The 16,727-nt window shown below is 46.3% G+C and overlaps 1 protein-coding gene and 1 non-coding gene across 4 annotated transcripts in view; both read left to right on the forward strand.

Moving 5' to 3' along the window:
- Window positions 1-16,727, forward strand: part of Myo1e (myosin IE) — a 188,605-nt gene that overhangs the window by 119,180 nt on the left and 52,698 nt on the right. For all 3 annotated transcript variants that reach the window (XM_050125645.1, XM_050125638.1, XM_050125653.1), the window contains exons 8-12: window positions 1,385-1,519; window positions 3,543-3,675; window positions 10,929-11,125; window positions 13,421-13,501; window positions 14,441-14,527. In XM_050125645.1, coding sequence (XP_049981602.1) covers window positions 1,385-1,519; window positions 3,543-3,675; window positions 10,929-11,125; window positions 13,421-13,501; window positions 14,441-14,527 — 633 coding nt within the window. The remainder of the gene's footprint in view (window positions 1-1,384; window positions 1,520-3,542; window positions 3,676-10,928; window positions 11,126-13,420; window positions 13,502-14,440; window positions 14,528-16,727) is intronic.
- Window positions 202-274, forward strand: Trnaa-agc (transfer RNA alanine (anticodon AGC)). Its single transcript has one exon. It is a non-coding gene; the product is annotated as a tRNA-Ala (tRNA).

A 16,727-nucleotide genomic window follows, 5' to 3' on the forward strand; every position in this document is an offset into this window, starting at 1 on the left:
GCAGCCTATACAGTCAGAGCTGGAGAAGTGGGCATTTGAAGATGCAAGGGAAAAGGGCACATGTGTCTGAGCAAGAAAACTGAACAGGAGGAAGGTATGTTTTTATGTGTCTGAGCGAGAAGACTGAACAGGAGGGAGGTGTTGTCTTCAAGCAAGAATAGGGGAAAGGTTATAGGTGGTACACCAAGATTCTTCAGGGGCTGGGATGTGGCTCAGTTGGTAGAGTGCTTGCCTAGCATGCACAAAGCCCTGGGTTCGATCCCCAGCGCCGCATAAACTAGGGACAGTGGTTGTCTTAGTCACTTTGCTGTTGCTGTGATACACACCACGACCAAGGCAACTTACGGAAGACTTTATTTAGGCTTACAGTTCAGAGGGCGGGATGGCAGGAACAGGAAGCAAAGAACTCCCATCTTGAACCATAAGCATGAAGCAAACAAAGGAACTCAGTAGACCAGGAGGTTTCAGAATGCAGAGAAATAAATCAAGGCCATTCTCAAATACGTGATGTGGGAGGTCCTTCTGTATATGTGTTGCTTTTATTGGTTGATGAATAAAGCTGTTCTGGCCAATGGCTTAGAGTAAAGCCACATGGGAAATCCGAACAGAGATATAGAGAAAGAGTAGGCAGAGTCAGGGAGACGCCATGTAGCTGCCAAGGGAATAACATGCCAACACTGGTAAGCCACAGCCTAGTGGCAATATGCAGATTAATAGAAATGGGTTAATTTAAGATATAAGCGCTATTGGCCAAACAATGTTGTAATTAATATAGTTTCTGTGTGATTACTCGAGTCTGGATATCCAGGAAATGAACAAGAAGCCTCCATTTATAAATATACATCCTGGGGCAAGAAGTGTAGAAAAACTAAATTGGGTAGAAATTCAGCGGCTATGGTCTACTTTGTATTCTGCTTTTCAGTGGGGCCACTAGTACAGTATATAGTTCTCTTATAGACATGAAAAGAACCTGAGTTCTCTCAAGCTTTATCAGAGTTAAGAACTGGAAGTTGGACTGGGGAGATGACTTGGTACTTAAGAGTGTTCTTTCGGAGGACCAGGTTCAGTTCCCAGAGCCTATCTGGTACTCATAGCCATCTCTGACTCAGTTCCAGGGGATCTGATGCCCTCTTCTGGCCTCCATGGGCACTGCATCCATACAGGCAGCATCCATACACCGTAAAACAACAAAAACTGCAGCTTGTAGACCAATCTGGGGCTTATACAACTGCAACCCCAAATGATATTTATAAACTGCCTCAGATTCTGCAGGCTAGAACCCCTGATCCCCGCCTGGGCTCAGGGACTGTGGCCCTGAAACCCCAAAGTGATTGTGGGTGTTTGTGGGCCGTGTCCTGACATGTCCTGTGTACTCTTACGGCAGCTCATCGAGGGCGCCTCTGCAGAGCAGAAGCAAAGCCTCGGCATCACCAGCATGGACTACTATTACTACCTGAGCCTCTCAGGGTCCTACAAGGTCGATGACATTGACGACAAACGGGAGTTTCAGGAAACCCTGGTAAGTGCGGGTACCGGGCAGGGCTGTCTCCGCTCTCCTGCCTGAGTGTCAGCTGAGGCGGAGGGCAGGATAGGTCAATGAAGCAGACAGTATGACCTGCCCCCGCAGTCACTGTGAGCACTCCGGTAAACCTGGGTTCAGCACCTTGGAGAGCCATGCACCCAGTTGCCACACCGTTACCCTCCTGCAACAGTGTTCTGATAAGCAGACCGAGACAAGTGAGGGAGTGAGTTTAGCCTGCTAGTTTGCTGAGCAGTCAATAAATACACGGAGAGCTGTTCCCACAAGCCACTTTGTGATCTTCATTGAAGATAGAAAATTTTACGGCCTGGAGAAGAGTGCTTGCTGTTCTTGCAGGGGATCCACGTTCAGTTTCCAGCAGCCACACCTGGCAGCTCACACCTGCCTAGAACTCCAGCTCCAGAGGATTTAATACATTCTTCTGGCATCTGTGGGTACCTACACACATATACCATACACTCACGCACAGACACACAAAGGTAAAAAAGGGATATATATATATATATATATCTGAGCATAGTGGCACACGCCTTTAATCCCAGTACTCAGGAGGCAGAGGCAGGTGGATCTTGGTAAGCTCAAGACCAGCCGAGTCTACAGAGCGAGTTCTAGGACAGCCAGAGCTACATAGTGAGACCCTGTTTTGAAAAACAAACAAATAAGCAAACAAAAAATTTAAAACACTTAGTTTTGTTTGTTTCATCCTCTTGATCTTGTTTTTCTGTTTCCAATGACTTTTTTGTTACCTCTGAGTTTGTTGACAATATTGTGTGTGCTCTGGGCTGCTCACATCAAACACATGTCATAGTCTGGGTTACAGCACTAGAATTTCAAGGTTTTGTGACCTGCCTGAAACTGACCTGAATCATGTAGTCTAAACTTTTCTGGAGGTAGGCCTGTTACCCTCTCATCCTTCGAGGACTGCAGGATGCTATTCTTGAGCCAACAGCAAGCTCAGGCCTGTTTGTCTACTGAGAACCGAGGGGGGACCCAGAATGAGCAGCGGAGAGTCAGTGGGAGGGGAGTTGGCTCAGAAGTGACAGGTCCCAAGACTGCCCAGCCACAGCCTTCAAGGAACGAGGTAAAAACAGTGGGCGAAGGGGCTCAACACTGTCCTTGGGAAAAGTTGTCTCAAGTTACAGAAATCCAAGACTCGGCTACTTTAATTTAATGGACTCAGAAACTTAGCTTTTAGTGGTCTGTAGTTCTGGAGGTTTTAAAAGATGTTTTTGCTAATAAAATCTTTCTGTCTCCCTCTCCACAAAGGGGAAGACATCTTGGGGTGGTTGGATATGGGAAAGTAATACCCTTGGAGAGGGTTGGCAGCCAGAACTCACTTGGGACAGGGCAGACCTGGAAGCTTATGCCCAGACTCTCTCTTCTTGGAGATCCTCTAGGGTCTAAGGTGTTCCTAGAGAGTGCATGGTATTTAAAGACAGACTTGCCCTTCCAGAAGGACTTCTGATGGCACAAGAAGGCTAGGGAGGTGGTGACTCGGTCAGCAAATTGCTTGTCACAAATTGCCTGAGGCCCCGAGTGGATTCCCAGAACCCATAAGGAAGAGGAGGAGAAGGAGGAGAAGGAGGAGGAGGAGGAGGAGGAGGAGGAGGAGGAGGAGGAGGAGGAGGAGGAGGAGGAGGAGAAGCAGTAACTGTAGCAGCAGCAGGGCTTGGCAGCATACACTGTAATCCCAGTCCTGGGGAGGCAAAGCCTGGCTTGTTGGTTGTCTAGTCTAGCCAAATCAGTGAAGTCGAAGTCAAATGGCAAAGGCACACCTCACATCAACCTCTCACCTCCACATACATGTGCTCCTGCACACACATGAGCGCACACACACAGAGAAAGATGCGCAAGTACGCAGGTCACAGATCACACTGATGAATTCCCATCATCGCAGGCGAAGCTACACGCTCACTGTACAAGTCGCTCCATGCCGTGTTTGTTGCCTGCTCACACGGTCAGCAGCCAGGCTGTCTGGCTAACCCCTCTCTGTGTCTTCCAGCACGCCATGAATGTGATCGGGATCTTCTCAGAGGAGCAGACGCTGGTGTTGCAGATTGTGTCTGGAATTCTCCACTTGGGAAACATCAGCTTCAAAGAAGTGGGCAACTATGCCGCGGTAGAGAGCGAAGAATGTGCGTAGCTCTGCCTGGGCTGGGGAGGGAGGGGAGGGGTGACCTCCAGTCTCTCATGACCTACCCCTTGGCTTGGCCTAGATTGCTAGTGAGGTGCATTGGTAAGAAATGAGAAGTCATGTGTCCTCAGGAGAGACTAGATCTCTTTAATGCCCCCATACTCACCTCCTCTCCCCTTCCCTCCCCTCCCCTCCTCACCCCTGTGTTGTCTCATCTCTCTTCCTCTCTCTAGCCCCCCCATTTCTTCTTCCTCTCTCCTTCCTCCTTTCCTATGTGTTTTTCTCTCCTCTCCCTCTTTCCTACTCCCCCCATTCCTCTTCTCTCCCTTACCTCCACATCTTATACCATAGATAATTTGAAAATTATTTCTATTCATTACTAACCTTGGAGAAGCCTGGCAGAATTCAACCTTGAACTAAACCTGGCATAATCGTGAACATCTCATTTACTATTATTTTTTAGTTTGGGGGTACGCACACATGCCATGGCATGTATGTAGAGGTCAGAGGACAGCTTCTAGGAATCGGTTCTCTCCTTCTACCGTGTGTGTCCTGGGAATGGAAATCGGGGCATCAGAACCCACTGAGTCATTGCACTGGTCTAGTCTCAAAGATGAAGCATGCTTTGATGATTGGAGTACTGGCTTAGTGTCTCAAATAAGCCACTTGATGAAAACCCTTCCTGTTCCTGGCTTTATTGATGGACAGGTCCCTAGATGTCCTGGCAGGCAAGGGACAGGATGCTCATGGGTTTGTAGTTTGTCCCATGGATCTGACTTAGATTAGATTTCTGGACAGAGAAAAATGAACTTTGACCATTGGGTTGACGTTCTTGGTGACCACATCTGTCTTAGCCTTGAGACCCGAATGGTCATTTTTATTCTTTCGGAGGAAACTAGGGTTCTTCCTACAGTAAGTTCTACTGGTCCCCTATGCCTGTGATCTACCACAAACCCTATGCCCTATGACCCCAGCCGCTCAGGCATCAGTGGTACTCCAGGCCGTTCTCAGAACTCACATCCACCCCAGCCACCCAGGAAGGCATTTCTCCCCTTCTCAGCATTCTTTGGGGATAATTTTAGATGCCTGGTAATAAATAGTATCCCACTCATTGCTGACAGTGCAGTAGGGAGATTTCCATTCCAAATAAGGATCCTTTTTTATGTTTTCATTTTTTTTCTCATAAAAGAGGGAAGTTCTGCTAACGTCTGATGTCGATGTCTATCTTTATCTGATAAAAACAAATATATTTAACAAGGGAGTGTCCAGGAAACAGGAAAAATGCCGAGTGTGCATGAAACCTAGGAATATGACCTAATCACAGTGGTGACTCTGCCTGTAGACGCCCCGGACTTTACCCTTGATATGAAAGCAATGCACCCAAGAGTACAGAAGGGTCATTGGCACCTACCCACGTCACTTTTGCAGTTCTGCTGCGCTGGTGGTATCTATGGAAGGAGACTGGGATTCTCTGGCTCCCTGAGAAGTAATCCTTACTGCCTCTTTGTACTTGAGTATCAGTTTGACCCTGACCCAGCAAGCATGTCCCTGGTTCCTCCAACCAACAAGGAGTTCTCTGTTCAGTGATGACATCCAGGGCTAGCAGCCTTCCCTGGCACATGTGGAAGGCTGGTGAAACTGGTATCTGTTTATGAAATTCCCTGAGGAGGGATGGTGGTACAGTGGAGGCCAGAGAAGGCTAAGCTAGGAGCCAGGTCGGTTTAACAGAGAAGTACACAGCCCTAACCACCACTCCTTCTTCTGGTTCTGCGTTCTTCAGTTGACCATATAGTGACATGGTCAGCTGGGTACCTGTTTATGCCTTTGTCCATCTCTGCCTCCCTTATGGTGGTCATCAGGGTTTCCAGAGACGGGAGTTGCATAGTGACCATACATACATCTTTCTCCTGTTTTCAGACTGTGATGTGAACTTCTGTCACCGTGTTCCACAGGTGTTTGTCCAGGTAGCACTGTATCTGGGAGATGATTCTGTATCCATTTCTCTTTTATAGCTGCACAGCTTCGTAGTGCTTGGATATGCTTTGAGTTGTTTAACCACCATCTGTTGCTAAGTATTAAGATGGTGTCTGGGGCATATGGCTCAATTGGTACCTGACATTCATAAAACCTTGGGTTTGAGCCCCAACACCCACAAACACGGCTTGGTGGAGCTTCCCTGTGATTCTGGCACACAGGAGATAAAAGCAGACAGAACAAACCTTGGTTCATTCCATCTTACTGCTGTAAGACTTATTCTTATAAATACTCTTATAAATGTATTCCAGTATATCTTTGGAGTAAATTCATCAAGGGAAGCTTTATAAAAGCTACCCATGCTTTTCATAATTAGAGACAGCAGCTCTCCTAGTGAAGGGAAGGGCTAAAAAATCCCTTGCAAACTGGCGCAAATTAGCCATCTATTGGACCTTGGACTGGTGGGGGCGTAGGATTTCCTGTATGTTGCTGAGAAGCCAGTCAAACCTTAACAGAGATGCTGTGTGCTTTCCCATATCAAGAAAGTAAAACTGTGTACTTTGGATCAAATATTACCTGAGTGTGATTAAATATTAAATTAACTTAAGAACTTTATTGAAGGAAAAAAATACTACTTTAAAACCACTGAGGAGTTCAAGAACATATGACAGCTGCAGCCCCACCCACTGATAAATGGGGTTCGAAACCCTCCCCAAAGCCTAATAAACCATATTTGCTTTATCTTGGTCCTTCCTCATGGAGCCCAGGCCCCCTCAGTAGCCAAGGATGACACTGAACTTCTGATCTTCCCAGATGGCAAGGTGACAGGTGTGCATCCCTGTTAGAGGAAAGCTAAGCCTTCTCAGCAAGAACTCGCGCCACACACTTCGAGATGAAGGGACGCTCTCTACTTAAGTGCCTGGCCAAGTGAGGCTAGTGGCCATAGCAGTCACTCCTGAACGGGAGATTTTACTGATGTATGTGTGCCTTAGGCTCCTGCATTCCACAAACGCTGTCGTCCTTAAATCTCTTTCCGGATCAGCCCCGGTTACACTTCAACCGTTTAATCAGAGGCAGGAAACTGTAAGGCTGGCCGCTGGGGCAGGTGGGAGATTTACACAGCAGAGGTATTGCATGCTGCCAGGGATATTTTAAGTACACCAGCGTTGTTCTCTTTTCGAGTGGTTGTTACCCAGGGTCATCTTGCTCACCTGGCGGAGTCATGCTTTTTTCCCATAAGAGGACAGGGACTTAGTGGCAGATTGAGACTTAATGATAATTGTCACCCTGTGCTGCCCCTCGTGAATGGTACATCTTTGGGGGGTGGGAACGGGGCCTCCTTGACTGGGTGAAAGCCTCCTTTGTCGTGGGAATCGAGCCTAATGGCTGGTCAGTCCTGGTGAATAAACATTTACACCCTACTCTCCTAAGTGTCCCCATCTCTACCAGGCCGAATTAGTAGCCTACTTAACTCTGGGGCATTTTGGAGGCAGCGCTCCTTTAGCTAAGTTTCGTTTGCGTGATTCAGTGTCCCCTAAGCAAATACATAAGGAAATCCTGTATAACATCAGTTTTATTATTTTGAGTTTTTTCTCCATTACTGCCACACCTGGCTTATGTGATGCTGGGAGTGGGACCAGGGGCTTTGTGCCTGCTACGGCAAGCTCCCTACTGACTGAGTTACATCCCCAAACCTGCCACTTCCTTTAACTGTATGAAGAAGAAATTTCATTTCGCTACATCCTTTTGACTTCTCCGTCTTCCTTGTAGATCAAATTTAAGTAGGAAACTTGGGTTGACCCTCCCCTTACACGTTAAGTCTTTCCACATCAACTTGAGGTGTTGAAATAGTCTCCTAGCAGGTTCTTCCTGGTTCTGATGACTGAAGAACTCCACAGGCCTTCCGCCAACCTTTTACGATTAATCCTTGCTTCTTGCCTCTCCTTCCCCGAGCCTCACTGCTGAAGTTCTTCCCCAACCTCGGCCCCACTCACACACCCTCATGGAAATTCACAGCCTGGAGGAAGTCAGGCTAAGCAAAACTATAATTTCAGCACCAGGGCAGCCACAGAAGAAAATACGAGCCCATAAAACCTTGTGTTTGAAAAACATGGCATGGATTCTGTCCAAACCAAGTGTCGTACTTCCTCCTTGTCTGCTGAGCTCTCTCGCTAAGCCTGTGGCTCTGGCTCTTGGCCACACTCCATGCCTTGTTTCTGAAGAGCCTGCAGCCTTTCAGATCCACCCTCTTCTGCAGAGCTACAAGACACGGAAGGATAGCACATGGCCGGTCACTCCCTCCTGTCTGTTTTGTCTCAGAGGGTCTCATCTCAGCCTTGTTTGGTTTTCTTAGCTTAGACTGTAAAGATAACGGCATGAAGCATCTACCAGACAGCCCAATTCTTCCCCACTTTTGGCGTGGTTACGGACTTGAGGAGAATCCCATGTTTACAAAACAGGCACATTGAACTGACTATTCATTGTATAAGGCTGTTTGCTCACTGTGGAGTTCCCTGGCGGGAGAAGCCCTGGTGAAGGTGCATTAACTTAATAGAATCTCAGTAGGCAGCCTGACCTGACCTTGAAGACCTCACACCTCAGTCTCCTGAGTGACTGGAATTACAAGTGTGTGCTACTGTGCTCAGCTACTCTATCTGTATGCGCGTCTGTGCACATGCACATGTGTACATGTGGAGGCTGGAGGTCCACCATCTTCTCACTAGGACCTGAAACTCCCCAGTTAGGCTAGGCTGGCCAGTCAGACAGCCCCAGCACTGGGATTACAGAGGTGTACCACCACATCTAGCTTTTCTATGTGGATTCTGGGATTGAACTCAGGTCTTCATACTTGCTCAGCAAGAACTTTACCATCTCAGCTGTCTTCCCATCCCTTCTATAAACCATTGACGATATGGCCCATAACATCTAGTACGTCACATCCTCCTCAATGCTGAGGGGAATGGCTTATCCATCTCTGAAACTTGGTGAATGTTTCCCTGGTCTCTGCAACTACATGTCCAGTGTGACTCAGGAATATCCTCTGACCTCACTCAGTTCAAAGGAAGAATTAGCTTCTAAGAGACAGATTTTTGATAAAAATCAATGCCTCAGGCTCTTTATGAGAGGAAGCTGAAATCCCTGTGTGAAATCCTCATATGGATGAGAAGTACATTGTTCTGGTATTGGCATGTTTATTGACGGACTCTTTGGAAGTTAATGCTGAGAAACATCCATCCATCAAATCCCAGTGCCCTCTGTGCAATCTAAGGAGATCAGACTTTATTGGGAGGCTGATGAAATCTTCCCACTCTTAAAATGGTCCCTTAGGGATTTTGTTTTTGTTATTATATGTTTGTTTGTTTGTTTTTGAGATGGAATCTTACTGTTTAGCCCAGGTTGACCTTGAGTTTGTAATCCTGCTGCCTAAGTGCTGGGATGATTAGTATATGCCACAATGGTGATACTATCCATAAGATGTCAACACATTCTTTATATCAGCAAAATTTTATACTGAGAGAGAGAGAATCCTATCCAAGTTCAGATTTTTCATTTGTATCTGATATTCCATGAGTCATGTGGCAACACGTAGATGAATAGAAATGAGTTAATGTAAGTTTTAAGAGCTAATTAAAAACAAGCCTAAGCTATTGGCCAAGCTTTCATAATTAATAATAAGTCCCTGTGTTGTTTATTGTGGAGCCACCGGTCCCGATGAAAAATATCCATCTACAATCTATAAAGTCCTTCATTTGTCTTAGGAAATCTGAATACTCTCCCATGCCCAAGAATGGTGTCATTTATCCAGATTTGAACATTCCAACCAGAAATCAAGGGAATCCCGTTGGTCCTGGTAACTTTTCTCTTGGCAAGTCTATGGTCTGAAGCAACTTGCCACACCCATGAAAGCTTTTGGTTTTCTCTTCGAAGACCCCCAAATCCCCCAATACATGTTGTGAGGTAGTACCGTGTATTGTGACACCAATCAGTCCCTCTGTTCACATGCCACCCCAGAGGACTCTCCCTGTGATGTCTATTGAAAGCCTCTGGGTAGGGAAATGGCACAGCTGGTGAAGTACTTGCCATGCAAGTCAAGAACCTACTTCAATCCCCAGAACCCATCTACAGGAGTTGTGCTTAGGGACACGTCATCCCAGCACCGGAGAAACCGAGACAGGAGGATCCCTAGGTTTGGCTGGTGAACTGCATGGTCAAATCAACGAGCTCCAGGTTCAGTTAGAGACCTGGTCTCAAAAAATAAGGCGGAGAGTGGCCCAAGGAAGACATCTGTCATTGACCTCTGGTCTCTTGTGAACACCCACACAATCACAGAAATACATACACACAGGCCTTCTGAGACCCCTCTGCCTCCTGCACCCCCAACCCAGAACACCCTTCCCCAGTGCATGGAAATCTATCCCAATCTTAACCGTAGCTTTCAGCTGTAGCAGATACTTATCTACATAACACAGACCGTAGCCCAGCCATGCCTCTGCCCCCCAGCCTGTTCCCCTTAGCACGTACCATTCCCCTCTCCACATCTGTACAAATCCCACTCTTCCTTGCTCACCAAGTCCAGATGAAGCCCCTTCCTTGATGACCGCAGAAAGCGTTAATAGCTTCCTGTCCTAAATTCTTCTAGAATTGCATGGTCTGTTCCGATGCATTCTGCTTTCCAGGAGGATTCTTTATTTGATAAAATTTCTAAATTGTCTTCAGGGTTTATTAGTTATTTACTATCTTTTCCTCTTTATTATCTACTTTTTGCAATCCCTCACAATGTAAGTGTTCAATCAATAGGGGATTGTTGGACTTATTGTGTCCATGATACAATAAACTGTTACAAGTTCTCTGTAAATGAGTCCATGAAAACATTGCACCAAAGGAAGAAAACATTAATCAAAGCCAAAGAAATGTTTGTTGGTTGAGTTCCTGTTGATGTCTTTGCCTTAAGCACAGAGAAATGTCCATTTTCAGTATCTCAGTGTGATCTCCGTGGGGTGGGGGGAGGAAGTGGAGGAAGAGGGAGGATTGGCCTGCATCCTTTTTCGATTTGAGTGATTGGAAGTCTCAGTAATCATAGGGATTGATTTACAGAGTAAAACCACTGGGGAAAACAAACAAGATGTGCACAGCATTGATAATAAGTCTTCCCTGACAGAGCGGAAGTTTTAGAAGTTAACTTTGATGCCCATTATCTGCTCACACATGTGCAAGGGCTTCCCTGTGCCTGGGAGATAATGGCTGCAGTTCTGAAAGACGATCATGTTTTCTATTCTGCAGTTTTGGCTTTTCCTGCGTATCTGCTGGGTATAAACCAAGACCGGCTAAAAGAGAAGCTAACGAGCCGGCAGATGGATAGTAAGTGGGGAGGAAAGTCGGAGTCCATCCACGTGACCCTCAACGTGGAGCAGGCCTGCTACACCAGGGATGCACTCGCCAAGGCCCTGCACGCACGAGTCTTTGACTTCCTCGTAGATGTAAGTAAGCATGGGCAAAGCTTCAGGTGTTAGATATAAGGAACGCATTGACTGAGAGTGTGTTCTCATGCTTGCCTCATTCCCCTGCATTGTCATCATGTCCCTCTCTGCTCTGTGTATCCTCTCTGCTTCCGGTAAATCCTGAATCGAACTTCTAGATATTCCTGTTCATAGCTGTGCAGACCTCTTCCTAGGACAGCTCAGTGTCCTCACAACTGGCAACTGGTTTTCCCCCTGAGTCAGTGATCTAAGACAGGGAGTGTGAGCAAAAGGCCATGAGGTGTTTTTGTTTGTTTGTTTGTTTTGTGTTTTTGGATTTTCGAGACAGGGTTTCTCTGTATAACAGTCCTAGCTGTCTTGGAACTCGCTTTCTTGACCAGGCTGGTCTTGAACTCACTAAAATCCTCCTGTCTCTGCCTCCCAAGTGCTGGGATTAAAGGCGTGCACCACCACCACCCGCCTGAGTTTTTTATGTTGTGATTTTTATCACTTTGACACAGTCTGTTCTGAGCAAGCCACCAAGAATAGTCCACCTGGGATGGAAATTGGGCTGTATCTTTCAAGGGGTAAATATCAAAGGTTTTGGCTATCTATTTCTTGAGAGAGGTTTTTTTGTTTGATTGTTTTTTGTTTTGTTTTGAGATGGTGTCCTTTTTGTTTGTTTGTTTGTTTGGGTTTGTTTTTGTTTTTCAAGACAGGTTTTCTCTGTGTAGCCCTAATTGTCCTCACTTTATAGACCAGCCTAGGCTTGAACTCAGAGATTCGCCTGCCTCTGCCTCCTAAATGCTGAGATTAAAGTCACGTGCCACCACAGCCAGACTTGAGATGGTGTCTTATGTAGTCCAGGCTAGCTATAAACTCAACGTATAGCTGAAGATGGTGTTTAATTTCTGATCTTTCTGCCTCTGCCTCCTGGGTGTTGATACAGGAATGTATTGTTGTTTATGGTACATTAAAACAATACCTAGCTTATGCAGTGCTGGGGATCATGAACCTAAGCCTTCATACATGCTAGTCAAGCACTCGTCCAACTGGGTTACAACCCCAGCTTGACTTTATATGTACTATTAAATTAACCCTGATCCTTTTGAGCACAGCATACTGCCTAGTCATATTCACATACTATATATGTGAATATACTTATGTTTTGGGAGGGTGTTGTTATTTATTTATTTATTTATTTATTTATTTATTTATTATTTCTGTCTCTTCCCCGCCACCGCCTCCCATTTCCCTTCCCCTGTTTTTGTTTTTCAAGACAGGGTTTCTCTGTGTATCTTTGGCTGTCCTGGAACTCTGTAGCCCAGGCTGGCCTCAGACTTGAAGATCCTCCTGCCTCTGCCTCCCGAGTGCTAGGATTAGATGCATGTACCACCACCACTCAGCTACTTATGATTTTTTAAAACGTATTATTAGTTAAGTGTGTGCGTGCACGAGCACGCGTGCACACACTCAAAAGATCAGGAGATAGCTTGCCAGAGTCAGGTATCTCCTTCCACTGTGTGGGTCTTAAGGATTGAACTCAGGTCAGCAGGCTTGGCAGCAAGCCCCTTTGTCCGCTGAGCCATCTTGCTGGCCCTGCCTCTGGTGTAGAGATGCATACTCATATTCTGTAGTGGAAAGCCAGCAGTGTAAATCTGGGTTAACCAGTGATATCTTTAATGCCAGAATAAGATAAAGTCTATACTCTGTTCCAAATACTACTTACACTCACATGCACACTACACACATACCCCCAGATAACAACAATAACAGCAGCAGCAGCAGCAACAATAATAATAATGGAGAAAGCAATTGCAGAAGACACCTGACAAACGGCTGGCCTCCACATGCCCATACACACGTGTGCACACACACATGAATGTGCACGCACATACACTAATAATCGATGTTATCTGTAGATCGTTCACCTTCTCTCTGGGAACTGGGACCGCTTTATCTTCAGCATCAGTGACGCACTATGTTCTGTTAGGGTTAAGGGCTGCTGGCTGGGAACATCTGACTGGCAGTCGCAAGTTTTGCAGGAGTGGAGCCTCATTCAGGGCAGGATCTTCCTGTGCCACTCAAGACAACAGCTTCTTCCAGGTCTCGGGATTCCTTAAGGAGTACTAGCTCTGCCATTGCTGTATAAACACACCCTGCCCCCACTACACTTGTTTTGAAAGCATAAACTCCCTCCTCAAGCTGTCTTGTCTCCAGGGATCAGTGTAGCTGCTGGGCAGTACCCCTGTTCCACCCCATGTCTATCCAGTCTGGATGCAAGGAGTCATTTGTGCTGTGTTTGTTTTCTGCTAGTCTATCAATAAAGCCATGGAGAAGGACCACGAGGAATACAACATTGGCGTCCTAGACATCTACGGCTTTGAAATATTTCAGGTAAGGAAGGCTGGGGAAATGGCTGCGTGTTGATGAGTATTGCCGTGCAGGCATGAAGACCTCAGTTCAAATTCTCAGCACTCAGGCAAAAATAGCTGCAAATCCCTGTAAGCTGTGGAAGGCAGAGGCAGGGCTCGCTGGGGCTTGCTGGCCACCAGCCCAGCTCTAGGTTTTGAGATTGTCATAAGGGAATATGACAGGCAGCCATCAATCCATATCAGCTCTGTATTCACAGTGAGGGCTCCTGCAAACACTCATGAACACACATACATGCCAGAAAAATAAAAGAAAGGAGGGAGGTGAGAAAATAAGAAAGATAAATGAGGGAGGGCAGGGAGCTGAGGTGATGGCTCAGTGGTTAGAAGCCCTTGCTGCTCTTCAAGAGGACCTGGGTTCAGTTTCTTACACCCACATGAGACAGCTCACAACCACTGTGACTGAAGCTCCAGGGGATCCGATGCCCTCTCCCAGGCCTCCATGGACATGCCCATGTGTAACACACACACACACACACACACACACACACACACGTGCGCGGGCGCGGGCGCACGCGCGCGCACATAAATAAAAGTAATAAATAGGAAGGAAGGGAGGGTGGCAAGGAGGGAGGGAGGGAGGGAGGGAGGAAGTTGACTCTATGTAAGGCCAGTTTGAATCATCAGAGCTTAGGAAGAGGTGATGTTTCCCCTGGCCAACAAGAATAATTCTAGGCAATGAAGAAGCCGGCTCCAGCTCTTCTTTGCCTGTGTGAGTTCTTCATGTACCTTAACCAAATTAGTTTCTCCTAAATCTAAACCGCGCTTCCTCTATTGGCGCAGCAGAGTTCCTGAGGCTGCCCTTCACACAGACATTCCAGTGCATTGCTGAGAAATGACTTTCTAAATGATTGTGTGGAATGACTGCAGGAAAAGACCTTCTTTTCTTTTTCTTTTCCCCCAGAAAAATGGCTTTGAACAGTTCTGCATCAATTTCGTTAACGAGAAATTACAGCAGATTTTTATTGAGCTGACGTTAAAGGCAGAACAGGTAAGTGGTCCCTCTTCTCATGCTCGGCTCTGTCTTCTTTGCTTCGAAGATAGGGATCTCTCTTTTGATGACTGATCTGGGTATCCGTCTTGTCTTAGGAAATGTACCTACTAAAGTCAGCAGTAAAGCCGTAGTCCTCTTGGGATTTCAGTCTTTGAAATGCAAATACCATCTGCTGCCTGTACTTTCTCTGTCAGCAGTGAAGTCAGGCGCTGGACTGACGGTGGGCTGCTTTTCCTACTCTCGGTCCCACTGACCAAGGTGAAGTGGGAACCCCTGCGCTGACCTTCCTCGTCTGGGTAACACGTTGCTTTCCCAGATGTACAGCACCCCTCAGACTTCCCCTTAAACTATACGTATTTTTAACAACACCTGCATTTGCATTCTTTCTCTTGAACTTTGCCTTATGTACACGCTGTTCTAAAAGTGCAATGTAGGCTCTCTGAAACTCTGGGTGCCATGTTTTGTTTTAGAGTTCCAGAGTCACTGTCATAAATCAAAACAGGGAGTCTGCAGAAGCAGACATTTCTTCTCTCTTACAGTTAGGTACCAAGAGTCTAAATTCTAGCCTTGCAGCCCCTCCAAAGGCTAGAGGGGAACACCTGAAAAATCCTAGGATTCTTTCTCTGCTACATCCTGGTGGGTCTTGGCCTTCTGTACCTGTGGTGGTCTGACTCTACTCTGCCTCACCCTCTGTTGCTCCACGCCCTCGCCGCTCTCTCCTTTCTCTCATTAACACACAAGTGTGGGTTTAGGCTCATCCTGTGTCCAGAGTGATACAGTCATGAGGTCCTTTACTAATTATTTTCTACAAAACCTTTTTCTAAACCGTGACTCCTGCGGTTCTGGATACACGTGCAGTCTGGGAAGAAACTACACACATCCAAAGCTGTTTCGGAACCACATACTGGACTGTTAGCTGTCCACCGCTGAAGAATGGTCAGAGTAAAGCAGCCAAAGGAGAGGGTGATAACAATGAAGACGGAAGAAAGTAGGCAGGGTCTGGCTCATATACGTACTTTATGATGCTTGATCCATTCAAGACCAACCTGTCTACAAGAGAAGTTTGGGATTGAGAAACTCAGAAAATAACGTTAACTGTAGAGAGGAGATCCAGTACGTAGTCCGTCAAATCTAACATTCAGGATTTGTTTAAAATAATCAGCAGTTAGCTAAGACTCACCCAGAATGATGCCCAGCTTTGTGTCCTCTTTTACATTTTCATATTATGTGTATGGGTGTTTGCTTGCATGTGTGTCTGTGCACCACGTGCATTCCTGGTGACCATGGAGGCCGGAAGAGGGCACCAGATCTTCAAGAACTAAAGTTACAGGTGCTTTGTGTGCTTAGAATTGAACCTGGATCCTCTGCAAGAGTAACCAGTGTTCTTAACCGCTGAGCCATCTCTCCAGGTCCCTGGTTTTGTATCTTGAAGAATTGGACAATGGTGAGGTTGTTACTGAAGGACAGAATTAGAAGGGTCGGGACTGTGGTGTGTGTAGTAGGTGTATAAGGCTCTCTCTGCATCTACCTGGAGAGCCCCTCACGGAGATCAGCTGAAGCTCCTGATAGAAAGAGGGCAGAATAAACCAGACAGATGGAAGTGGAGTCCCCAAACTGCCTGTCACATACACAGTTCTAGAAAGAAGGAAGATCTGGCCCTGCTTTTCTTATTGTTGTGGTAAAACACCATAGCCAAGACAACTTATAAAAGAAAACATTTCCTTGTTCTTCTCATCCCAGAGGTTTTGAGTCCATGACGTTAGAGTGAAGGATGGTACCGTGAACGACTGAGAGTTCACATCTCACACCACGCAGAAGGTGGCGAGCACACTGGGGAGTGCAGGCATCTTTTGAAACCTCAAAGCCCACCCCTAGTGACACACCTCTTCCAACAAGGCCACACCTCCTAATCCTTCACAAACAGTTCCACCAACTGGGGACCACATATTCAAGTACATGAATCTATAAGGGCCATTCTCATTCAAAGCACTACAGGGATTCAGGAGGGTCAGGAGTTAAAGGTTATCCTTGGATATATATAATGGGTTCAAGGCGAATCTGGGACACTTGAGACACTGTCTCAAACAACAACAAACAAACAACAAACAAATAATTGTATAGTATCAATTTTTATGGCTCAGGCAAAACATAAAAACCATTAAACGACAAGATGTTCCTTTTCTATCACCTCTTAGTG

Source organism: Alexandromys fortis, unplaced genomic scaffold (assembly GCF_014885135.2).
Source record: "Alexandromys fortis isolate MF-2015 unplaced genomic scaffold, M_Fortis_MF-2015_v1.1 scaffold_22, whole genome shotgun sequence".
In the NCBI taxonomy this organism is placed as follows: Eukaryota; Metazoa; Chordata; class Mammalia; order Rodentia; family Cricetidae; genus Alexandromys; species Alexandromys fortis.